The 25,535-nt window shown below is 39.6% G+C and overlaps 1 protein-coding gene across 1 annotated transcript in view; it reads left to right on the top strand.

Moving 5' to 3' along the window:
• The window catches only part of LOC133985913 (mitogen-activated protein kinase kinase kinase kinase 4-like), a gene marked incomplete in the record, with an annotated part of 64,843 nt that overhangs the window by 3,432 nt on the left and 35,876 nt on the right, over positions 1 to 25,535 (top strand). The window contains 8 exon segments of the mRNA XM_062425655.1: positions 11,756 to 11,812; positions 16,385 to 16,510; positions 16,675 to 16,785; positions 19,104 to 19,194; positions 19,458 to 19,588; positions 20,958 to 21,012; positions 21,155 to 21,233; positions 22,720 to 22,892. Coding sequence (XP_062281639.1) covers positions 11,756 to 11,812; positions 16,385 to 16,510; positions 16,675 to 16,785; positions 19,104 to 19,194; positions 19,458 to 19,588; positions 20,958 to 21,012; positions 21,155 to 21,233; positions 22,720 to 22,892 — 823 coding nt within the window.

Genomic DNA, 25,535 nt, shown 5'->3' with positions numbered 1-25,535 from the left:
ATGTTTTTTGTTATGAATTAATTAAAAATGATTTGCACTCGACATGTTTGTGCATTTATGATGCACTCACAGTCTGTCAATACTTTATTTTGTTGCCTTTTTGAGACTCACTTCAGGTAAAGTTGTAATGATAGTGTTTGATTTTAACAGGGGAATGAACTGGACCTCAGTGAGGACCCTGGAAAGACACTTTCTAAGAGTGTGTGTGTGTGTGTGTGTGTGTGCAAGCGTGCCTGTGCGCACGTGTTTCAGCCGCGCAGTTTCGCTCCTATCATGGGAAACCAGGACAGGAACAGGGCCTATAGAAACAATGACTTGAGCTGCACACACACGTACACACACACACACACACACACACACACACACACACACACACACACACACACACACACACACACACACACACATAACTCCTTAAGAAAACACTCAGTGGCAGATTGACATGAATGCAGGAGATGCTGACAAAGCATCTGGAGTCTTCCTTTGTTTATTTATATGCGTACTTTGTTTTCATTACGCTGCATTTTAAGCATTTAGGCATTAAATAATTAGCAGGAAACCAGGCAACAGCTGCTCAGATCTTAATCGTAATCCCGAATCTCTGTGTGGTGGCAATTTGTCCTGAACTTGATAATAAAATAATAAAAAAGTAAATAAGAATAATACAAATAAATATGAAAAAGAATAAATAAATAAACTGGAAATCAAACAGCCACTGAGGCACCTCAGGGATGAATCTTACACAGGGAAAATAAATCTATTGTCCAGGCAAGCATGAAGTTTGGTGCTGTTTATTTTAACATTTTAATCAAGCAAACAGACAAAGCACAATGGCTTCTGCTGCCTCTCTTGCCATGGTACAACACCATAAACCCTTCCTGATGCCTACTTGTCCTTTACCTGCCTACCTCTATAGATAGATTCACCTAGTGTGCCCAAAATGCCCTGTACCTTCAAAACAAAAGCATTAACCAGTACTCAAATGATACTAATGTTATAATCAAACTAATTCAGTTGATTCTTCAAAACAGCAACAAAAAAATCAGTAAATTAAATATTAAATCTTACACAAACAACAAATAGCTCCAACACTCCCTATGCCTTTACATTAATAAATTGCAAGTGACAAAACAAGATAGAACAAGAGAGGAAAGTTAGTTTTGACCATCCCTGTGATGCATCACCTTCACAGAACTAGGTCAACACTTGGGCTATACCCTGTTTAACTGTTAATGCACTGTAGTTACAAAGTGTGAATATACAGACTCTACAGCATGCAACCGTGGGAAAGGAAGTCTTTTTATTAAGGTTGTTTCACACTTTCAGAGCTGATAAAATCACTAATATAATATCTTTACAGTTGACTTTGTAGTACAGTAAAACTACAGTACAGTAAAACATTACTTGACAGTAATAGCTCACTCTCATCATGTTAAGTTATGTCTGTAACAATGCTAGCAGGACAGAAATGCCTCATTTTTGAAAAAGTTAACAGACTTCTGGTTATGGTAGGAATAAGCAGGGTTTAAATGTCAAAGACAGTCAAATCACAAAAACAGACCAAATGGGGTTGATCCCTAGAGGAGGGGAAACTAGGTGAGGACAGAGGGCAGGTGAGGCATGACAGAGTCTTGAAAACTAAAGCACACACTGTGGGACTCTGAAAAAGAAAGAAGAGTTGAGTCAGGGAAGAAAGAGAAAGAGTCGAGGAGGGGGGAGTCATCATAACAGTGTTTATATGCACACAGTAATGCAGTTTGGTGTAGGCCTGGCAGTAAACCACTTTGATCCACTGTTATTTGTGGAAATGGTTTGTAGTCCAACTTGGGTTATGTTGCCAATTAGTTCTGCTCTGAGCCGAAGCCGCTGACCTGTGTCTCACATCGGGAGTTCATTTGGTGATGTCAAATTTGACCGTGACTCATTTTACATTGGAACTGGTGGCACTTTTTTGGGGGGGGTGGGGGGGTCAACTAATTGCCAGTCAGTTTTCTGATATCATGGCAATCAGACCACAGTGTCAATGAAGCATTGTTGTGTTATTAGTTCCCTGGCAGAGAGCTGACAGTGGGGGGAAAGTGAGCCCTGTTAGCCTCATTTTAATCCAGTGGAACAGACTCCTGGTCAGCAGCCATGGGGTTTTCTGACATGCGAACAGACACAATTAGAGGAGATGGAGAGTATGGAGGGCTGGAGAAAACAATTAGGCCTTTTCATCCTAATTGCCCCGAGAGCTGAAAAGTCAGGAACGACTCAGAAACTCAAAGGAATCCTCAGTGCGTGTGTTGTTGGGTTCCCACACAACCTAAGAGCTGTGGTAATTATAGAAATTAGAGTGTTAGCACATTAAGGGTGTTTTTCCTTAAACCTATACAGATTTGGTTTCCATGTGAGAAGGTTCACTCCACTCATTGGTCAGATGTGTCTGGGGCGTGAACAAGTTTGTAAACCAATGAAGAAGGTCCTGAAGAAAGTCCTCTGTCCAAATATTAATCAAGGCAAAAACACTTCATTGTTAGTCGTTCTCCGGCTACCTTCTAGCTGTACACCGGTATGCAAAGCTGCTGACGCCTTGTAGTTGGGTCCAAGCGAGCACAAATGAACCGCTCTTGAATTGCGTCAGATGGAGAACATTTTCCCTCACAAGTCTTGGTGTGGTTGTTTTGGTCAGTACCTGCTGTGTTCAGATCTGCCAAAATGAGTCTTACCAAGGGGGAAAACCAGCCAGAGTCCAATTCAACCAGACTAAACAACACAGGTTTGATAACACCCTAAACACCAACTATGCACAGTGTTTCCCCAAGGTAGACTGCTTTGGGACTTTGGCGCATTCTCTGTTTAACAGTGGCTGAGATTGACACTAAAATGAGAATAGCTAGTCCACCTTAAGAGTCAAAAGTCAGGTTAGGCTATCCATACTTGTGGGCTAACCTCCAGCATTTGGGGAAACAACAAACAAGACTTTTCTTGGTCTTGAGAAGCTGTAGCATTTATTAACTGACACATTGTAGCTTGTACTAAACATTTACTCTTATAGCACTACCATTCATGTAGATGTCCATCGAAGAGTGAGGAGGATGACTCAAAATAAATCCACAGTAACGTAAGGTGTTATCAACCCACTGATAGTAATGATTGCATGAAGACATAACTTCTAAAGATAAGAGGATATAAGCCCCCATTCCTCACTGTGCATGTCCTGAGTGGAGACAGCAGAAGCAAGCGGCACCGCTTATATGAAATTAAAGGTAAATAACTCTGTCCTGGCCCATAATGGCAGTCTGTGTTTTTACAGAAGCGTAGCATTATTATGCTATTATATTATCATTTTATCAGTGGTATAAAATGATCTTCTATGACAATAATATTGTTTATCGCAATTATTTCTGAGACAATATATCGTCCAACAGAAGTAGTTATCGAGACAGGACTATATACGTTTTTTTCTGAAAGTTGAACGTAAGTGTAGTCTGATGTTAGTATTGCCAGCAACAGCCAATATTTGCTAGCAGTCTAAAAAAATATCCACATATAGTTGTAGGAAAAATGGGAAGCTGTACCTTTGGAGCAGGGAGATTTTGAGAACAACAACAAAAATTTGGCATAGGTTCATACGCTATAAATACAGGTAAAAAATAAAATAAAAAAGGGCTTGGAAAAAGATAATCTCAACCAACATTTCCACTCCTATCTCATCAAATCCCTGAACTCAACCCCCTCTCCTCTAGTATCCTCATTTGTTCGACATGGCTTCTTCTCTTTAGTGTCCACACACACACACGTGCCCATTAGTATTAAAGAGTGTATTATGTGCAGTAGTAATCACATGGTTGCAGTATGCCTGCAGTAGTTTGTTGGCCCCAGGACAGAACAACCCGGACTATCTGAAAAAGCTGGCTTCTTAGAAAATGTCAGTAAACAACCTAACAGGAAAACCTTGGAATTCAGCCATTGTTATTGAGCGGTTACTCAAGGGCACAAAAGGTATGTGATCATATATGGTACAAGGTATAGGTATATCTGTACAAGCTAAGAGGAAAGTGGCCTTAGATCCTGAACAGCTGCAGTACAGAAGATGACAAACAGTAGTCACTTCGACTGATAAACTTCTCAAATAAACACAGCGAGTTACTTTATTGTGCATACTTAGTACCAGACCACCCTGAAGAATACACTGTGCATGCTCCTCTCACTCACCGTCTAGTCATCCTTCACGCACACACGCACACACAGATGACTCTACAGCGGTGGCTTGCAGGGAAGGGAAGTTCCTTTTGCAAACAGGGAAACGCCCTGTGTGTGTGTATATGTGTGTATGTGTGTGTGTGTGTGTGTATGTGTGTGTGTGTGGGATGTGAAAATGTCAAACTCCACTAAAGCGACGCACTACGGTCACTGCTGATGCAACTCTCTGCTGCTTTGAGTAAAGCTGAAAAAAGAATGGCCAATTTGAAGACTGAATTGTTACTAATAGTTAAATTTAATTACTTGAAATATTTGTACTTTTTTGTATGTTTTTCTGTCTATTTACTAACTTGCATGATTAACTAATACAGCCAGTATGAAGGCTCAAAGCCCACCATGTCTCACTTATATTTGCTCTTTCTTGTCGTGCTGTTTCAACATTTGACATATCTGCATTGTGACACCATGGCGAAACATCACGGATCATTTACAGCCATAAAACAGCTGGCTGTACTGCAATTCCCAGACTGAATCACTTACACTTCCTCAAATTTTTCTGGTTTCAGTAACGTCACTTCCCTTTCTGTGACCCAAATATCATACTTGCTACATTACTCATGTTGACTTGATCTGCTGACCAAAATTTTAAAAATGTCCAATTGTCGATTTAGACAAACATTTTGGTGTGTTTCATCCACTGAGCATTAAAAAATATTCTGTTCCTACTTCACATGGAGAAATTGACAGTTGAGTTGTGCAAAGTATTCCCACATTACACTATTGTGCATGATTCAGATTTGGATGATGATATGGAGGATATAGATCATTTTGTAATAGCGGCCTTTGTTCCAAAGTTAAGCAAGGCTGAGCTGAGAGAAAACAGAGAGAGACAGACAGGAAACGTCCTCCAACATATTGTGTTGTTGTGTTTGAGCTCGTTGGGGATGTAAGAGAAAGAGAGTGAGAGACAGACAAAGGAGAGAGAGAGAGAGAGGAAAGTGAGAGAGAGAGAGAGAGCAAAAGGAAGGAAGGCAGAGGTGAAAGGCAGAGAGGAGTGGAGGAAGGAAGAGGGAAAGAGACGGATGAAAGCTAGAGAGAGAAACAGCCCCCCGTGACGCTGGGAGCTTTGGTTTGATTACCCGTTTATGTGTGTGTGTGTTAAAATAACCTCAAATGTTACTGACCTCCTTATTGTGCTCCCTCAAACTACAATTAGAAGAGGACTGGAGCAGTTTTCAGGAGTTTTACAGAAATGTGGTCAAAGCTGCAAAATTGCTGGACCCCACATCACTCAGATACTGGGATACTGTAACCGTGATGACTTCATCTGGGTTTTTTCCCCTCCAGACTTTAGAAACTTCATCCAGAGCCAAAGAAGACATACAAATCTTTCCTCAGGCTGAATAATTCTCCTCAAGATGGGTAAACTGATATGTGTAAAATTGGTGGAGTTTCCCTTAAAATGAAATGATTGTGTTCTCAACCCAGAACTGGATAGTGTTGTTTGCAGCCTGACTGAGGTCAGTATTGATTAAAAAAATTGGATAACAATATGTTGCCTTTTTTTAATAACATCAACATTTTTGATAAGATTCAGAGCATTATCACCCTACTAAATTGGTCCTCTTAGCTCTGTGGAGCATTTTAGCTTCTTTTAGCTTAGCTTACTTAGGTTTTAAGGCCTGTAACGTTATCATTTTGCAGCCATCTCACTGCATTCTTCCACTTCCTTTCCAGCTGAAGCAGCCACTTGTTGCAACTTATTGCTTTAGTGAATAAGTTCTAAAAAACTGACTGTACGCTACCTGCCTAGCACCAAACAGTGACAGACAAAGTTAGCAACGAGCTGTGTAGCTAAAGAGCTGGTGGACACAACAACAGAGCTTGCATCTTGCTAGAGCATGCTAACATAACAGTGTCTTCTGGATATATTGAACATTTTTCTCATTAATTTAGTCATGTTGTCTATAAACTGTCTTAAAAAAGTTAAAATGACCAGTTATAATTTTACAGTCTAACTTTGTTTTAGTTTAGTTTAGTTTGCACAAAGCAGGTAGTTGTTTTTAGTGAATAAGCTCTAAAAAGTGACTGTATACCTGCTCAGCACCAAACAGAGACAGACAACGTTAGCGATGAGCTGGTGAACATTTGTAGCTAAAGACACCAAAAAAAACACCAGAGCTTGCTATAGCATGTTAACGTGACTTTGTCTTATGTCTTGATGTAATGATTAATATTTTTCAGTCTTAGTCATTTTGTTTATAAACTGTCTGAAAATAGTGAAAATGACCCATTATACTTATACGAATGGGTTTATTTGAAGACTCCACACTCCAAAATGTCACAATATTACACAGCTTGAGTTAACATCTTAAAATATCTCGTTTTGTCCAACAGTCCAAAACCCAAATATATTTAGTTTACAATCAAAGAAGATGACTTCAAATGTAGGCAGTTTCCTGTCCTTGATCAGCCAATGATATCTTAAGTGTGCTAAGCCAATATCAGTCCAGCTCTAATTTCCACCAGATTATGAAGTGTATCTTTTTTCTCTGGTTTAAATTGTTGTAATCCTTATCGAGTGCTAAATTAACCCACCTTAACCAATTCATGGAAATTACATTGAAACAAAATAAAATCGTTCTTCTCCAAGCCTCACACACACATACAAACATAGCAGGGACCTCTTCATTTTCTCAGCCCCCCTCACATGACAGTGGGTCGGAGTGTCATCACCGAGCTATTCGCAGCATTATAGTGGATAGAATGGAAACCAGTCAAGCCCCCTTTTGACGCCGCGGTGCCAGCCAGTGAAGGGTGCGCGTGAATGGAATACAAAAAAAAAAAAAAAAAAAAGGGGGGGGGGGGGGGGGGGGGGGGGTTTGAAAGATGCAACAACAGATTCAGACACGCACAGCCTTAAAAATAGCACTCATACATCTGATGAGTCTGGTGCGGTGAGCTGATCATTCAAGCACAAAGTACACATATGTAACTTTCTGTACATGCTGCTCTGTAGGGGATGCATAGAAAGACACAAAGGGGAGGGGGGGGGGGGGTGAGAGCGAGACAGGCAGGGGGGGGGGGGGTGGACGACAGAAACTTGGGAGACAAGCCGAGAGTTACAGTAAGAGTGTTTCTCTCATTTGTCCCCTTGCTGTCTGCATAATAAATGTCTCCATTGAATCCAATTAGCATATGTATGAATATATTATAGTAACCTTTTCACTGACACAATATTTGTAGTGTTCCTTTATTCTGCCACTGTGTGTGTGTGTGTGTGTGTGTGTGTGTGTGTGTGTGTGTGTGTGTGTGTGTGTGTGTGTGTGTGTGTGTGTGTGTGTGTGTGTGTGTGTGTGTGTGTGTGTGTGTGTGATAAACAAGTGACCTAAATGGAGAAGCTATTTGTATCTGGATTTATTTGCGAGAACACGTTTGATTCCTTTACAGCGTCATAACGTACATGAGTGTGTGTGAGACGGTCAATGTCAAATAGAGTGCTAGCTTTCTCCAATTAATTCTGGTGGAGAGCTGGGAGCCCTTTGAAAGTGTGTGTGTGTGTGTGTGTGTGTGTGTGTGTGTGTGTGTGTGTGTGTGTGTGTGTGTGTGTGTGTGTGTGTGTGTGTGTGTGTGTGTGTGTGTGTGTGTGTGTGTGTGTGTGTGTGTGTGTGTCTCTATTGTTAATAAGTAGCCCAGCTGAGAGTGGAACATTTCACATCTGTAAGTTGCGGCGGCGGCACAGTTAGCAGACACCATCCAGTCTGAGGGGACAGGAAAGCCATTTCCTTATTTATCACAGTCAGGCCAGCGGCTGTCTGTGTGCCACAACTCTTCGCAATTATGGAGACGACGTCCTTTACATGGGGACAGAAATCACAGCCAGAATGAATAAGGGTCAGCGAGCCTGACACAGTACATCTCACAGCCAATATAAAAGTGTAATATATATTGTGTGAGAGGGAATATCAGCCAGGTAGTTATCTGTCAGGGAGTCTTTTTCACGGCTGCTGGTTCAGCAACATTTTCAATAAACTTTATTGTTCAGCCTGTCATGGCACGCCACTGGTTTTATGAATTTCTCTACCCTTTAATTCGAGGGGCTTATACACTCATTAATTCAGGGTAAGACTTCAAATATTTCACACCGGTTTATAAATGTGGTGGTCCCGACTGAGGATGAAGTGTTACTGGTGTGTCCTCCCCACATTCATTTCTACGTAGTGTCATCGTGGATACATTTCAGGGTTTCCTGCAGTACTTTTCAGTGGAGGTACCTCTGCTAACGTCAGAAGAAAAAGAGTAATGGTGGTACTTGTACACATCATACAGGAAAGACCATGTTTTTAAACCATTATGTAGCGGATGCTTTAATAAGGATATGATAAGTGTCTGGGTCTGTCTGATTCAGCTCAGCAGGTGATTGAGTTTTTACAAGTTGGAAAAAGTAGAGGAAAAAGCAGCCCTATCAGTTACAATCAGGTGCTGATGGTTGGAAAAACCTCACTGCTGCACTGCGGGCGAAGTTAAGTTTGATAATGACCAGTTGGACACATGTTTTACCCAAGAGATACTGCATCAAGTTCAAGGTAAAGTTCATATTGACCAGCTGGACTTGTATCATCAGTGTCTGTGGTCAGACAGGGGAAACCCTGCATTTTAGCTCCGTGTCCCTGTGTGAATAGTTTACTTATTGTTTAGTTGTTGATGTTCTGGCATTTGAAATGTTCCCTGGGGAGTTTTCTGACGTCCATTTACAGTCAGTGTTAATTTATAATGAATTGTGTGTCCTCGAGGTCTGACAAATTTCCCTTCTCACTGCAGACATTTACAAATGTTTAGTTGTTCACTGTTGACACTCTTGTTTGCTAGTAGTCTTCTTCTTCCTTTTCCTTTGATTTTTGGCAGATTACTACATGGTATCACCACCAACTATTGGTGCAGTGGAGTGAAACCATCAATAGGAATGTGTATCGCATCACCTGTATGCTCATGTGTGCACAGTACAAACAAAACAGAGACCCACCTGTAAAAAATATTGCTCCATTGAGCCACTAGCGGACAAAAGATACTGAGTACCTTGAAGTTTTTATTGTTTTTTTTAAAGAAAAGGTTGACACAGTGCAGCAAGTAGATCCTTTTGTTGAATCAAACATTATTACTTCTTATTAAAAGCACATACAAAGATCATAGTAGGAGCTTCCTAATTATGACTGAGATTCTAACTTTGTCAAATTTTACATAGGCCCTAAAAGGTTCCCATTAGTTAATCCATCTTCTTAATTACCTTTTTAATCTCCTGAGCGTAAACTCACAGGATGCTTTCTTTACCGCTGAATATACCCAGTCTTAAAAATCTGAAGCTTTAGCTGCAGTATGCTCTAGTCTCTTTACAATTATTCTGCAGGCTAATCATACCCACCAAACTCAAAATTCACATTTTATATATAGTTCGTATTTGATTCCTCCAATAAATAGAACTCTGAAGTAGAGCCCGATTGATGCCAACACCAATATTAGGGAGTAAAGAAATTCCAATATTGATATATCGGCTGATAATTATAATAAAATAGAAGATGATTATATATACATAATGGATACATAAACTTACATTTTTTGCAATGATCCCTTAAATGTGGTAATTAAACATATGACAGAGATATGTAATGGAGTTATGATATATTACAGTTAAACTATAAGTTTTATTGTATAAAATGACATCAGTGCACTAAAACAGTAAACTTCACTGTGAATCTAATCATTATAAATAACTAAATAAAAAACAGAAACAAAAATTAACTATATTAAACTATTAAAAAGTATCAAATATACATAAAATGCTGCCTATATTACTTTAAAACATTTATATATTTTGGCACATATTGGTCAAGCTCCAGTCTGAAGTCAAAAATACTGCTGAGTCAAATCAGGAATTTCTTAACATTGACTCAGAATGGTCCAACTTACACACATTCCCATATTGTATAAAAATATCTGTGCAATATCTTACATTTTGTAACTTCCCTGTCACTTCCTTTCCATATTTACCACAAATGTTCAACCCAATTCCCATACTCTAATTATAATACTCTAATACTTTTCTCTGACCTCCCTGCTTTAACCGTTGACTTGATGAACTGACACAAGCAAAAGCTAGTCGGAGAAGCACGACACATCTTCACTCACAATGGATGATATAGGTAGTGAATGATTTAAAAAGTGTTTATTGAAAAAAAACAACAGTAGCTTCTTGTGAATTTTAAACCACATCAGGCGTTCTAACAAAAGACACCAAGACGATCATATTACAGCTGGTCGATGAGTTGAACCACTCCGATGTGGAAAGAGATGATTTAGACATACCGGTTTCAACACCCTGCTTTCCCCTGTGGACTACTCTCTATCTAGTGGGGCAATTGTCATGTCAGCAATATTTCTCTGAAAAGGGATGGAGGGTGTTTCTAAGATTTAGTTTGTAAGAAAGAATAAAACATAAATAGGAAAATATATTCAAAATATGGTGTTTATTTTCAAGCTCTCCATCAATCTTCATCTCACAGATTTTTCTGTGTGTCTATACCTCAATATTAGCCAACGGATTGATTATAGTGGGATTTGTCACACCCTCTAGGCTTTTTTATACACACTCACACACACACATACACACACGCACACCAAACCCTGTCATACATCACAGCTTAAAAGCTTATATAGAGTAGCTACTCTAGTATCTGGTCAGCTTTCTGACTCTTGACAAGGTTTTCAATTTTCCTCTTTTCACCTGACTGCACATTACAACTCTTGCTCTCTGTGCTCCCTCGCTCCCTCTTTCTCTTTCTCTTTCTCTCTCTTTTTCTCTCATCATGCGTCCTGTCTCGTTCTTTCTGACTGCGCCCCTCATGAGAAAATGAAATTATGTAGACGTGTCCACAAGTATCGAAAATGATATCACCATCTCAGTATTGGCTCAGTTTGGATTTAAACATCAACACTAAAGTTTGACCAGGTCTGCACCAAACTGGGCCAATTGTTGCAAACTGGAGATAAAATCATATAATATTTGGTGGTTATTAATTTTAATAATTTATATTTCAGTCTGTCCTTGTTTGCACAGTTGCTCCTATTATTTAATAAATAATAAATATATTATAACAGAAAGGCAGTCTTGTGAATGTGATACACAAAACATGTTTAATTTTTACATCTGGAATTGGAAGGAGAGTTTTTTTCATAGTGTACTTCATCAGAGATTTGCAGAGATTTTCCAGTTGTCTCGTCACCCACAATTTCACACAAATTTGGCTTTTTTTCCAACACTGTTTTTTAAACTCACAAGATTTAATGGATGTCTATTTTCTGTTCTGGCACATATGTTAGAACATGTGTGCTGGTGGGATTTGGGAGTTTTGCCCACCGAAATGAGTACAATGAGTGTAATCTACCTTTGGTTCAGCATCTAGTCCACTGTATTTAACAATTTTTCTATATCTTTCTGTATCAAGACTAAAAAACATTCTCCATACTAGTTTTTCGTCTCTTGTGATCTTAACTCATTCTTTTTGTGTCCCATCAGGGTCGCCATGTCAAGACAGGCCAACTGGCAGCTATCAAAGTCATGGACGTCACAGAGGTAAAAGCATTACATTATATCACACACTCAGTTTCTATCTTCTTCTCCTCTCCTTTCCTCTCTCATCTCTGGTTAAAAAAAGATAGAATATTAAATGGGGAAACATCAGGTCAAATTAACTTCAAACTTGCTGGAACTAAAAGATAATCATGCTGTCAATGTAAATTATACTGTACATGACATACCCTTTTTTTTCTCCTTTTTTTTTAACACACAACCCACACATAAGAATATTACAAGCTGATTTAGTTCTAGTAACCCATGTTTGAAGCACAGGGATCCTTGCATAACTTACAATTGGCTTCAATGTGAATTTATAGTTGCATGTTTATTTCCTGTAGTTGTCTTGTACCCTCATTTGAGGAAAATTAGGTACCCAAAAGGGAGACATTGTCCTCCGGTCAGTGCATATTCCAGTGGGCATGGTCGTTATCTAAAATGTGCTCACTTAAGTTGTTTGATGATGCGCATTAAACAAATGAGCGGACAGTGGAGAAATGAATCATGCTGGTTTAAAAAGATGGAATCTGAGAAGTTAAAAGCAAGGATTATGTTTTGCATTGGATGTTTATTCGCCTGTTTTACAAATGTTTCTAATTTTTTGGTTTAAATTTCATTAAAAAAAAATATAGGTCCCATACCTTTTAGAATTTGTGCATTTATAGCAACAGGATAAGATGATTAACTAATGTAAAACTGAGGCATAAATATAATTGTATATATGAATTTGGTAATGGATTACGTTGTGTATTAGAACCTTGGTACTTGTGGGGACATATAACTATTTCTTTCCCCACTATATTATATGTGCATTATGTAAATAGCCAATTATGATTGTGTTTAGTGTTTGTTATGCACATGGGATCTATTCCAAAGACTAATGTAAAAAGGGTTGTTGTGCAAAAACTGCTTAATTTATTTATTTATTTTCCCTTTTGGTTTGTCACTATTTCTAAGAGAAATGAAGAAAACAAGGACATAGGGGTTATTAACTTTATTAACTACATGTGCATTTGAGTTAGGGTTTGGTTTAGGGTTAGGGTTATCTCTGCCAAGGCGGAACAATAGAGACCGGAATAAACCAAACTAAACTAAACTAAAACCTAGCTAAACCTAGCTATTTTTCACAAAGCTGGGCGAGGTGTTTTAAAATCCTGTCAAATGTTTAAAATGCAAAGAATAAAGAAATGGGTGCCCGGTTACGAAAAGTTAATCCACACCTGCCAGCCAATCAGAATGATAGAAAACGTTGACTAAGATGATTTTATGGGTTCTGTTGGATCAATACTTCACTTTGGTGTCATTCAAATTAGAAAAGGTGATGAGACAAGAGAAGAAATAGTTGTAGATGGTCCAGCATTCAGACAAACAGAGAGAGGAATCAATCGAACCATAAAACAGCAGAGAGACAATCAATGTTACAAAATCAACACAACGATCTACACAGGAATTAATATAATAACACCAAGAGTTGATTACAGACTTATTTGTATTACAGCTTACCTTGACATTATCCCCAGAAAAGACAGTACACAAGATTTTAATATTGTTTTTAAAACTCAGTATTAAACTAAATGATTTGCTTTTAGCAGCGTGTCTCTCTTCTTTCTTTATCAAATTTGGTTCACACGGGTAATTGAAGTGAGGGGAACTTTTACAACACGTTTGACAACCCCTCTTAACTCTCCCTCACCCAAACCGTAGACGCAAAGTGAGGATCAAACAAAAATCCACTTTAATATACCGCCAGCCCTCACAAAATCGAATCACAAGATATACTCTCCTCTTTCTCACAGTTGAGAGTCAGACCAATATTTCTGTTTTGATCCAGAGGTAGTTTTTTATTAGATTCCAGGCACATTTCTTTGATATTAAGCTTCTATTCACTGTCACAGTTTCAAAGCCACAATCTTGGATAGTAGTGGCATAAAATATTAATGAGAGTTATCCTGTAAATCAATTTGAGAATGAAAAATATCTCTGATGCTATATTTTGAACCTCAGTGATGGGGATAGCCTTGTAGTGATATATGGATTACAGATTACACCTTTAACACTTAGTTCTATGCAAAGAGATGATTTGACTTTGCTTGTTCTGCCCTGTGGTCTTACAGCTGTACGAGGGGACGAACAGGTGAGGTGTGGAGGTTTCATTGCATATTTTGCTCGTGGTTTACACATGTAGAACAACAGTGTCAAGCAGAATGGGGTTATTTGTGGGCTAATAATGGCATGTTGCAGCAGACTGTGTGACGCAGGATGGCCACAAAGTAGCATAGCGGTGTTTGAACACAGTGTTTGTACCGTGGTCACATTGAACCTTCCACTATAAGAAGGTCTGTCTCAGAGGAATATGTCAATAAACGTGAATCCTGCACCATTTCTGTGTAAATTGTACAGTTGAAAATCAATTGCTACTATTTTGACTGTCCTTGCCGTAGCTCCATCGCTATGGCAATGACAGTCTGTTGGTCGGTCCAACTATTTGGTCCACTTTGAAATAACTAAACATGGATGAATTACCATTAACTTTTGTACAAATGTGTTGGACAGCATTTCAGTTTGTCCAATACTTTCATTTATAACTAAAAACTGTCCTGTCATGCCTGTACTTTATTTATTGCTAATTAGCACATATTAGCATGCTAAAATTGTAAAATAAGTTGAATACGGTAAACATTCAACCTGCTAAACATCAGCATGTTAGCGTTATCATTGAGAGCATGTCCACCAGCTGACGTTAGCATTTAGCTCAAAGCTACACAGTGCCGATGTACAAAAGTTGCTAGCATGGCTGTAGACGCTAAGCCTTGTTTAAAGGGGACAAATGATGCACATTTCTAGGTCTATGTTTTAATCTTAGGCTCTATTGGAAAGTCTTAGCATGATTTACAGTAAAGAAAACTCCTGATTGATCTCATGCAACCACTCAATTCAGCCTCTGTCTGAAACAGACTGTTTTAGCTCCTGTCTATTTAAAGGCGATGAGCCCACTCTGTTTCTGTTCCATTTGGTAGACTTTGTAAACAAACAGTAGTAGTCAGATTTCACTTGTTGTTACTGGAAGTGGGAACATCTGGACACGTTCTAGCCAGAATCCAGTCTGAAATATGTGAGCGCATGACCCGAACACCCTCAACAACAAAGGTCACAGAACAGACAGCTGTTAGCGGGCATGTGTGATCAAACTGATGTCATCACGAGGAGGAAGTAGAGATAACATTGAAAACGAAGTGTTGATTGCAGGCTGAAGCCCTGGCTTTTGACTTTCAATGAGCATTTCTACATACGTTCCTCTTATATTTCATAACTTTGACCATGTTTAAAATAGACATTTGACATCATAACAGTATGTCAATGACAGAAAAATCACAAAGAGCATGATACGTCCCCTTTAAGCAACAATACTTAACATTGCCTAATTTCTTTTTTCTTTTTGTTTTTTTGTGATAGTAAACTGAATATATTTGAGCTTAGCACTGTTGAATAATTGAAAAAATAAGCAGCAGTATAACTGACAGTGATAATCATTAGTCACAGCACTGGTTTAAGTCAGCTAGTTGCCTGGTCTTCTATGTTGCAGACAAACTCTTTAGCAGGAAATGCTTGGCTATTATCTCCCTTCTCACACACATACACACACGCACGCACACTAACACACGCTCAGAGACTTCAGACACAGGCAGGGGGCTTTGTCTTTCAGATGGAGGTGAAAGTTCAAACTCTGCCTTGTCATTTTCTCCCCTCCTGTCCTGTGGAGATTTAGAGGAGGTCAGTGACTGGGAGAAGCTCTCTGTTGTTTCCTCCCTTCTGATTAACAGCCACATCCAAACCCTTCCTCCACCACCACCACCACCACCGCTCTTCTCTCTCCTCCACCTCCTCTCCCTCAGTCCGGCCTAGATATAGGGGGTTCAGTGATTCCGAGTCACAAGTCATTTCCAGGATTTATAATGAGAGAACAAAAGTTGTCGCACTCTGTTCCCCCCCCCTTTGCTCTCTCTTTCAGTCAATGCGTCTCATAACACTGACCAACCTTAGTGGCTTTGTGGAGAAATTGGGAGAAGTTGAATTAAGGTCCAATAGCTGGGCGAAAGGTCAGCCGGAGGTCACACAGAGGTCTGATTGGAGATGCTGACCGTCTGGATGTGTGCTCACTGTGTTCTGTGGACTTATGAAATGAAAAAAAAAGTTTCACAGATGTCCATCCTCAGCCTACAAGCAGAATTAAACATGTTTTTATTACCATATTACCATATACAGTATATCTCATGTATAGTTGAATGTATTTCTAAAAGGAAGAACAGGTAGGAAGTGAGGATGGAGTTCTGGACCTATGAAAGCGGAAGTATTACACTTTTAAAATGATCACTGTAGTGCAGATTGGAACATCCTCTGTCTCAAGCTATAGTACAGTTGAAAAGTTACTTGAAAAAAGAAACATTACTTCTCTCCGCCAAGCGTTGCATTTCTACAACAACTCAATCTTTCAATGCCATTCAATCACTGTGACACTGATGATCTTAAAACCTAATATGTGCATGTCGTTTGATTTCTTTCTGTTGTGTTCAGGAGGAAGAAGAGGAGATAAAGCTGGAGATCAACATGTTGAAGAGTTATTCCCACCATAGAAACATCGCTACCTATTATGGTGCTTTTATTAAGAAAGGTCCTGCTGGACAGGACCACCAACTCTGGGTGTGCAAACAAGTCTTTACTCATTTTTTATCCTGTGTGAAATTATCATATGTTTCTATCATGTTATACCCTTTCAATTCAAGATCATGACACAGAAACCGTTGATGTTATTTTGGCTTGTGCTTGCCTGTGTCTGATTGGACGGTCTCTATCCGTCAATGTAGTTGGTGATGGAGTACTGTGGAGCCGGCTCGGTGACAGATTTGGTGAAGAAGACGAAGGGGAACTGTCTGAAAGAGGACTGGATCGCTTATATCTGCCGAGAGGTGCTCAGGGTAATGTAAAACACACACAGACACACACACACACACACACGAAAGCACACATACACACCCATGTTTTGGTCCAGTCTCCCAAAAAAGTATCATTGGGTCTCACGCAGCAACCAGATTCTTTCTTATGTGGCATATATTAGGCTGCATTAGTACCACCAGGGGCCCCTGGGGACTCATGTCTCATGTCCCCCAAACAACTTTTATTTTATTCTGATTGGATAACGCTTCTGTCAGGTGGAAACCTTGTAACTCCATATTATGTTTTGGACATTCTAGGTTTCTGACCATAATTATCAGCATCAAGGGAACGGGTAATGCCTTGTGTTCTATTTCTGTGGAGTCCAAAAAAAAAAAGATGGGGCCCCATGATCAAGGGCCCCTGGGCACTTGCGCAGATTGCCCGTATGGTAGATCCAGCCAAGCATATATGAGTGATTGAAGAGATTTTCTTTTGCATACAACAATTTTCTCACATTTCTCAATTTTGTCGCAGAAGGGAACAACATTTTCCAGCGATGATGAGTTCAGTTCAGATGAGTTCAGTCCCTCCACAGGGTGAAAAAATACTTGTTTGAGTTAAGAATCATAAAGCCTTAATCTGAATGAAACTACAGTTTAAATAAATTACCAAAATTAGCAAATTAGCAAACTGAATCTTGTTATCAGTGTGATGTTCATCAAGGCTTTTCAATTTACTTGAATTTACATGATTTTTTAATGATTTTATCAGCACATATTGGCAGCTTATACATTTCAGTAGTTGCTAGGAAACATCTCTATGCAGGTCTCTGTCCAGGGCAACAATATTGTATCTTCCATCTTCATGACTGTCACATCTCCTTGACTGCCTCCCATCATAAAATAAGATAATCCTTTATTAGTCCCAAGATGGGGAAATTTACACTGTTATAGCAGCAAAGTCGAGAGCAGAAATAGAAGAATATCAATAACAAAATAAAGAACAATAAATAATAAGTAAGTAAACACAAGCAATATGAATAGAAAAAAAATAGAAAAATAGTAACAGTCATCATGCTCTTCAGCAGCTAACTTCCTGTCTAACTCTCCCCTCTTTATGTCTAGTAACAGTATATTGCTGCACTGATGACATGCAGTCGGCAGCTGTATTCATTTTCTATTTATTTTAACACACCTACTCACTGCTGACACGTTTTTTTTAAACTCTCGGGTGACATTTTTTTGTGAAATGAAACTCGCCCACGAGCGGTAGCAGAACAACTAGGGATGTAACGGTGTTAACATATGTCAAATAACACAAACATTGTGCGTGAACCACATACACAAATACTAATATGTGAACTTTCTATTTGAGTACGGTTAAAAAAAACAAACAGATGTAGTAATTTGCCAAGTTTATGCAAACTAAAGGCCAGATGAGTCGCCGCGTATGAGAAACTGCTACTTTTTTTAACGTCCTCAACTCTTTGCCAAAGCATCAAAGAGAGGAACCAAAATAACATCGATAACTTCTTTACGTTCAGGGATTAGTATTCCCTCTCATGTTTTCCCACTGTGACTACGAAGGAATAATGGATTTATTTTTTCATTTATATACTTAAAAGGCCCGATTTAAACACATGTCTGTACAATGTTATGGTTATCATTATGAGAGATCACAAGGTCCTGAGAAAGACTCTGGAGTATTTGCGCTGCGTTCTGTATTGGTGTTTGTGCTTGCGGTTCTTCTAACAAACCTGCACACACACACACACACACACACACACACACACACACACACACACACACACACACACACACACACACACACACACACACACACACACACTATATCAACTCACTTAGTTTCAACATATCTGAGTTTGAAGGACAAAATGACACCAGGATGATTTTTTCTTTTTTTAGCAAAGATATATGACACAAAGGCTTCTGGACTGAAGCCAGGGGTTTCTCTGCTGCTGTCGGCCGTGCTGTCTCCTCATTGTTTCAGCATACACACAAACACACACACACACTCAGCATTGCATGGTGAAGTCATTCTCTGAAATAAGACTCACTTCCTTTTGTTTATTTAACCTCCTTTGAAGAAGCGAGAGTACAAACACACACACACACAAACACAGATGAAGACACGCACAAATTTAATCTTTGCCACCGATTGGCGGTGGTGGCCAACGCTACCGGGGGTCACCTCACCATCTGAAGCAAAAGTGTTTAGAATTTTCATGGAAGAGAGAAGGAGTGCAACAAGCTTGAAATGTTATATTTATAGTGGTTGTGATCATCTGACTGTGTGTGTGTGTGTGTTTGTGTGTGTTTTGTGTATGTTTGTCTTCCAGGGTCTTTCCCATCTTCACTCCCATCATGTGATTCACAGAGACATTAAGGGACAAAATGTTTTGCTCACAGAGAACGCCGAAGTCAAACTGGGTATGACACATCGACACAAGCAGTGTGGTTTTTCTCAAGCACACACACGCGCAAGCACGCACGCACGCACGCACGCACGCACGCACGCACACACACACACACACACACACACACACACACACAGAACCTCCAGGCAGAACTTGAGAACAATCCCACAGTCATACTCACACACACACAGATGTTAATCACACAGCCGCAGAAATCACCTCGTAATGAAGTGAAGAGTGCGGTTGTTTTCATTTTCACTTTTGTCGACGTTCCAGTTGACTTCGGGGTGTCGGCTCAGCTGGACAAGACGATTGGCCGGAGGAACACCTTCATCGGCACCCCTTACTGGATGGCTCCGGAGGTCATCGCCTGTGACGAGAACCCAGAGTCCACATACGACTACAGGGTACTTAATCACACAGAAATAGTGGCAGTTGCGGCCAACCTCAAGCTAATTTTCGATGACCCTCTCAGACGTTGCAAAACATACACATGAGAATTCGGTTAGTTCCCATCAGCTGGGTTGACTTCATTATTTTTAAGACTATATAAATCAGGCATCCACCAAGAAAGTTGAAAGCATTGCAGATATTAAACCGTGCTGTGAAAAAAGGTCTTGTTCTTTAGCAGCTGCTAATGCAGCCCAGATGTGTTGTTGTCTGGAGGCAAAAACTAAGAAATGTAGAAGTAGCAACTTGTCAACCGCATACAACAAGACATTCATAACAGAGATTGGAATGAATTGTTTTGCAGATGGACTGAATTAACGCCCAAAGTGTCTTGTACTGGGATAAAATCCAGGGGTCATTTAAGACGTTTGTGTACAATTAGCCACATGTTGTATGTACATGCAAATCTGCCCCTAGCTGTTTGGTAACTGGCAAACAGTTTCAGATGTCAGAAGAAGAATAACTTCCTCACTTTAAAAGTTTAGTTACAACAAAAACAAGGTAACCAGGTAACAAGTATCAGTGTAGACTGCGGGTCCACCAAAAGTATTACTTCACCCCTGAATCAGGGATCGGATAAACGCTACAACAGCATGTTACACCGTCTGTATGATTTTCTGCATTGAAATCACCAGAGCTGCTTTTTTCTGTAGCTTTAAAAAATAAAGGGCGAATTCAGTGTAATATCAGTGTGACTTCAGCCTCATTATCACAGGGGACAGACATTGTAGCGGCTGTTTCTACAGAGAACTCACTGACGTAGTTCCACTTGGGAGAAAGATTTTTGTTACACCCTTTTGGCTCAAATATGATTGGATTTCAGTTCATTTGAAATGCCTTTGGATGCATTTACACTTAACCTTTTAAAGATAGGATAGCTAACTGATGCATGGAATGTGTGGAACCTTTTATTCAACAGAATGGTGTCTGTCTCTATTCATAACAGGATTGAATCACTGACAGAACATCTTTCAACTGAGTCTTTTGTGATGCTGAGCAAACTTCTTCCAAGAATTTTAATGAAATGTTATCATTCATTCTTGCTGATTAGATGTATCATAGGTCTAATCATTTACTTTTCTGGAAGTTATTAAATGTAGACTTTAGAAGTACAGCACATTAGTGAAAGGAATCAACAGAACCTTTTTTTTTTTTTGGTAAACTGTCAGAAGTTTGGCTAGAAGTCTGTGAAACACTAACATCACGCACAGACTGATTTACTGTTTGAATATAAAGAGGACATCCAAAGTTTAAAGGAAATGGAGCTCGAGTTAAGGCCTGTCTGTGCACCTGTCTGACCTTTTTTCCTGTCTCTCTTGTTCTCAGAGTGACCTCTGGTCTTTAGGCATCACTGCTTTAGAGATGGCTGAAGGAGCCCCCCGTGAGTCATGCACAACACCCACGCATCTACACACTCTCGATTGATATTGTTAAACAGTTTTTCACTTGTGATGTATTTTTCCTCTCACTTCCCCTCCCTATTAACATCTGTTACTTTTCTCTCTCTGTATCTCTGTGTGCAGCTCTGTGCGACATGCATCCGATGAGAGCGCTGTTTCTGATTCCGCGGAATGCTCCACCCAAACTGAAATCAAAGAAGTGGTAAGCCCGTGGGCACACACGCATATATACACAGGATGTAGAGGGCAGTGTTTTAGGTTTTCCCTTCTGAAAACAGGGCTTTAACGCGGTCTTTGTTGTGGGTTTCATGCATCAGTCGGAGGAGAGATATCCCCCTCACACAGAAACTGAAAGTTCAAAGTCACTTGCATGTCCAGGCGGGTTCAGTAGTCAACAAGATGAACCCTGATAAACTGTAACACTGTAATTTGGCTGAGTATATGATGTAGCTGCCAATCTTAATCAGAGCAGAGCTGCAATGATTGGTCGATTATATGAGCCAGTTGACAGAAAGTTAATTCCGACAGTAGAGAATAATTATCAGCTTATCAAGTTAAGAAGCGTCTGATACAGAACTCCTCCCCTCTCCTCCTCTGTCATCTCTTCTCCGTCTCTCCCATATATAATAGATAAACTCTTCAGATCGACCTGGAGGTTGAACTCATGCTGTCTTTCATTCACTATTAATGTCATGAGAAACACGAGTTCATAGGACAGCTTTTAATAGCTCCAACAGACCGGGGACGCACTGCACTCTCCGGTCCTTCTACCTCCAGGGCCTCTCTTACAGCTCCAGGCATAGCAAAAGCACATATTCCTCCCCTGTTTTCTATAAATTCAGAGCACACACACACACACACACACACACACACACACACACACACACACACACACAGACACACACACACACACACACACACACACAACATGCCTGTCTAATGTTGGGAGCACTCGTTTTACGCATGATTTAAGATTCAGCTGAACATTTTTGACTGGATTTTCCTTGGTAGCATTGCAAAAAGTGATTACTAGTTTTCACACTTTGGGTGAGTTTGAATATTTAAGAGTTCTTGTGACAATTTACAGTGGCTTTAAATCACTTTGAGCATTGCTCTTTTACTTCTGAATGTAATTTTAAGGTAATTTTGACTGCATTTTGATGTTTTCATTGTTTTAGCTTGCTTGCTTTTTGGACTGTATTCATATTTATACATTGTACATTTTTGGCATCCAATTTTTATGTTTTTAACTCTACAACCCATATTCCACCATTCTCCTTATAAAGTCATTATTAAGTTAAATTAAAGGATCCAGTTTTGTTATATGAACATTACTTAATGGTTTAAATTGCAGAGGTAAATATGATTTTTTTTAAAAAGAAGTAAATAAAGTGAAATTCATGCTGCATCTGAGAGTTAAGGAGGGTTAAGAAGAGTTTGTTCAGTTTTGAATAAATAAACAGTAAGCGATCTAACCTCAAACACTTAATTATAGGCTTTTCATTGGAGCTCTATTATTTTACTCTATAGGATTTTACCCACATCCTTAACCTTTCCTCATGGTTAAGGATAAAACCATGAGGAATAAAAGAAAAAAAATAAAATAAAAATCTTTTATTTGTGTTTCCTTTCCTTCTCTCTCTCTCTCTCTCTCTCTGTCTCTCTCTCTCTCTTTCTTTCACTTTCAGGTCCAAGCGTTTCTTGTCGTTCGTCGACAGCTGTCTAGTCAAGAACCATCTGCACCGACCCACGACCGACGCCCTGCTGAGACACGCCTTCATCAGAGACCTGGCTAATGAAAGACAAGTGCGCATCATGCTCAAAGATCACCTGGACAGAACCAGGAAGAAGAGAGAGAAAGGTGAGGAAGTATACCAGTACTGGATGTGTGGAGAAAGCAGATACACGGACAGTAGATGTTTGAATGCATAGAAGATTAAATGTAGTCTGCTCTTGTAGGTGCTGTTTTCGAACTGGGATAAGAATTCTTCTTCTTCTCTGAAATTCCATGACTTCATTTATTCAAATTTCACAGCAGCAGCAAAATAGAAATTATATCTAACTTGCTGTAATTGAACTATCCCTTGCTGAATTTACAGTATTTTTTTAAATGATACAGTTAATATGATGATTAACAGAAGAGTGAGAGAGCCCTGACACTTTCTCCATGAAATACAGTCCTGACTCCAACACACTCAAACACAAAACGTATAACCGACCCCCAAAGAGAGCACGGCCTGCCTCTGTGAAGCGCTGAAGAAAAGAAAAGTTCTCCTGATTCAACACATTTTATTTTATTTCTTCCAGACTGAGTCATCAACACATTTTATGACTTGTAGACTGAATCATCATCTCTGCCCGAACGATCCTTTAAATCATCTCATTGTTTGAGAGGTGATTCCCAGACAAGGACAATTTGATCAGTTATTTTTGGTAGCTAACGGAATCTCGACAAGTTAAACAAACAGACCTCTTCACAGGAATTTATATTTTAACATTGTGAATCACACATTCACTGCATTATTTGGTTTTTAGCCCGAATGCGGTGGAAGTTAAAACCACCGAAACAGTTGAAGAGACGGTTCGCCAGCTGCAGTCGAGGCCCAGCAGCTGTTTAGCTCAGACTGTCAAAATCGCTGCAGTTTAGCTAATTTATAGCATTCTGTTTGTGGGAATGTTTCAATGTGTTCATTAGGTCTCTCTAGTGTTTGGTAATGTACCCAACAACTTCATTTACATATACTACACTTGCTGCTGCATCTTTATTAATTTTGCTAGTAAACCCCATCTGTCTATCATTATTGTTATGCACAGAAACCGAACAGACTGTCAAATGTAATCAATTGATGTGCTCTTGTCAACATAATTGAATCATTGAGGGAAAACCAGTGTGACAGCAGTTTAAAAATGCCCACTAGCTATGTTACAATGAATTAAAGTCAAAGTTGATATCAGCATTGTCTGCTTGGATTGACACCCATTCCTACTTTCAGGCAAGGAAGCACAAGTTTAGTTTTCGATACATATTTTTCATCCCTTTGTTAACATCTGTGAAAAAGTTACCACCAGATTTTTTTTTTTTTTAATTGGCTCAAATGGACGGCCAGACAAGATGAACAAGGGAGCAAAAGAGAAGGGAACGCTGGGTCGAGCCAAAAGGCTGCACATGGCTGACCTTTCCTTTCCTTTTTTCTACAACGCTCAGTTGGGACCCAACAGACAGACACAGAAATTGAGAAGCAGGAAGAAGAGAGGGAGAGAGAGAGAGAGAGAGGAAGGGATGTTGAGACAAAGAAGACAAATTAGGCATATGGAGAGGGAGGGAAGAAAAGCTTCCAGTATGAGAATATTTTACCCTGGTCTTGTTCTTGAGATTCATTGGTACTTAGATAGATTACATTTGCTCAATATGTTCAGTCAAACAGTGAGCGAAAGAGTTCAGGAGGAGGGGGAAGAGAAGACAAAGATATTTATGCTTTTTCTCCCTTTTTTTTGTTTTCCCAGGTTGATATTCTAGCAGATGTCTTGTTCATTAGGTTTATGCATTTTCAATTGGGACGGGGCAGAGGGGAAAAGACAGAAAGAAAGAAAGAGACAGTGATAACAGAGAGAGAGAAAGAGAGACAGAAAGAGAGCAGAGAGCGAGTGAGAGAAGCAGAGAGGGGAAGGAAGGAGGAAACAGAATGGCCATCTGGTTCTAATCTTCTGTTAGCTTATAAAAACACACTAATGACTGGTAGACTTTCTGCACGCTGTACGTGTTATGTGTGTGTGAGTGTGCATGCAGCGTATTGTGTAAGGTGTGTGTGTGTGTGTGTGTGTCTGTGTGTGTGTCTGTGTGTGTGTGCTCATCCACTGCAACAGAATCCTGGTAGAGTGGGGGAAAAAAAAAAAAGTCAAAGCGACAGACAAAAAAAAAAAAATCAATGCGGAAATGATGCAAAAAAAAAAAGGATGTGTCATTTTCAGCGTGCCCAAGAGTGAGGTTGAGACAAAGATTGTCAATGTTTTTTGGGGAAGAAAAAAAAAAAAAGGCACCCATTTCGGTCATGAGAAGCTCGGGCAGCGACGCTCTTCTCTCCCGCAGCTTTGGCTCAGAAAGAGATGCTACGAGCCCAAAACGTTCAAAGATGACATCACGGCAAACAGAGGAGAGATTTCCTTTTGTCCGTTGCACAAACAGAAACAGTCTCTTTTCCTTTCCTCTGCTTTAAACAAACAAACACCTGTATTGTGTTACCTTTCAGGATATTAATAGCGACATACAGTACGTCACCTAAAGTTCTCCTGAGATACTTTCAAACCATATGTTGGCCAAATGTTGTTATGCTAAACTGGCTGGGCCCATCTTTCCCAGCATGTGGATAGCCTGTGCTAGAGTAGCAAAGTCAAAGTTGTAAGCTTGGGGTCATGTGACGCCCCTGAGACACAATAATACACATGTGTTACTGTTACTGTATATGTCCCGTGGAAGGGTGAGAAGTTTTCTCAGCTTGTGCACCAG

The sequence above is a fragment of the Scomber scombrus genome, chromosome 9 (genome assembly GCF_963691925.1).
Source record: "Scomber scombrus chromosome 9, fScoSco1.1, whole genome shotgun sequence".
NCBI classification, from domain to species: Eukaryota; Metazoa; Chordata; class Actinopteri; order Scombriformes; family Scombridae; genus Scomber; species Scomber scombrus.
This window is presented reverse-complemented; position numbering and strand designations above follow the sequence as displayed.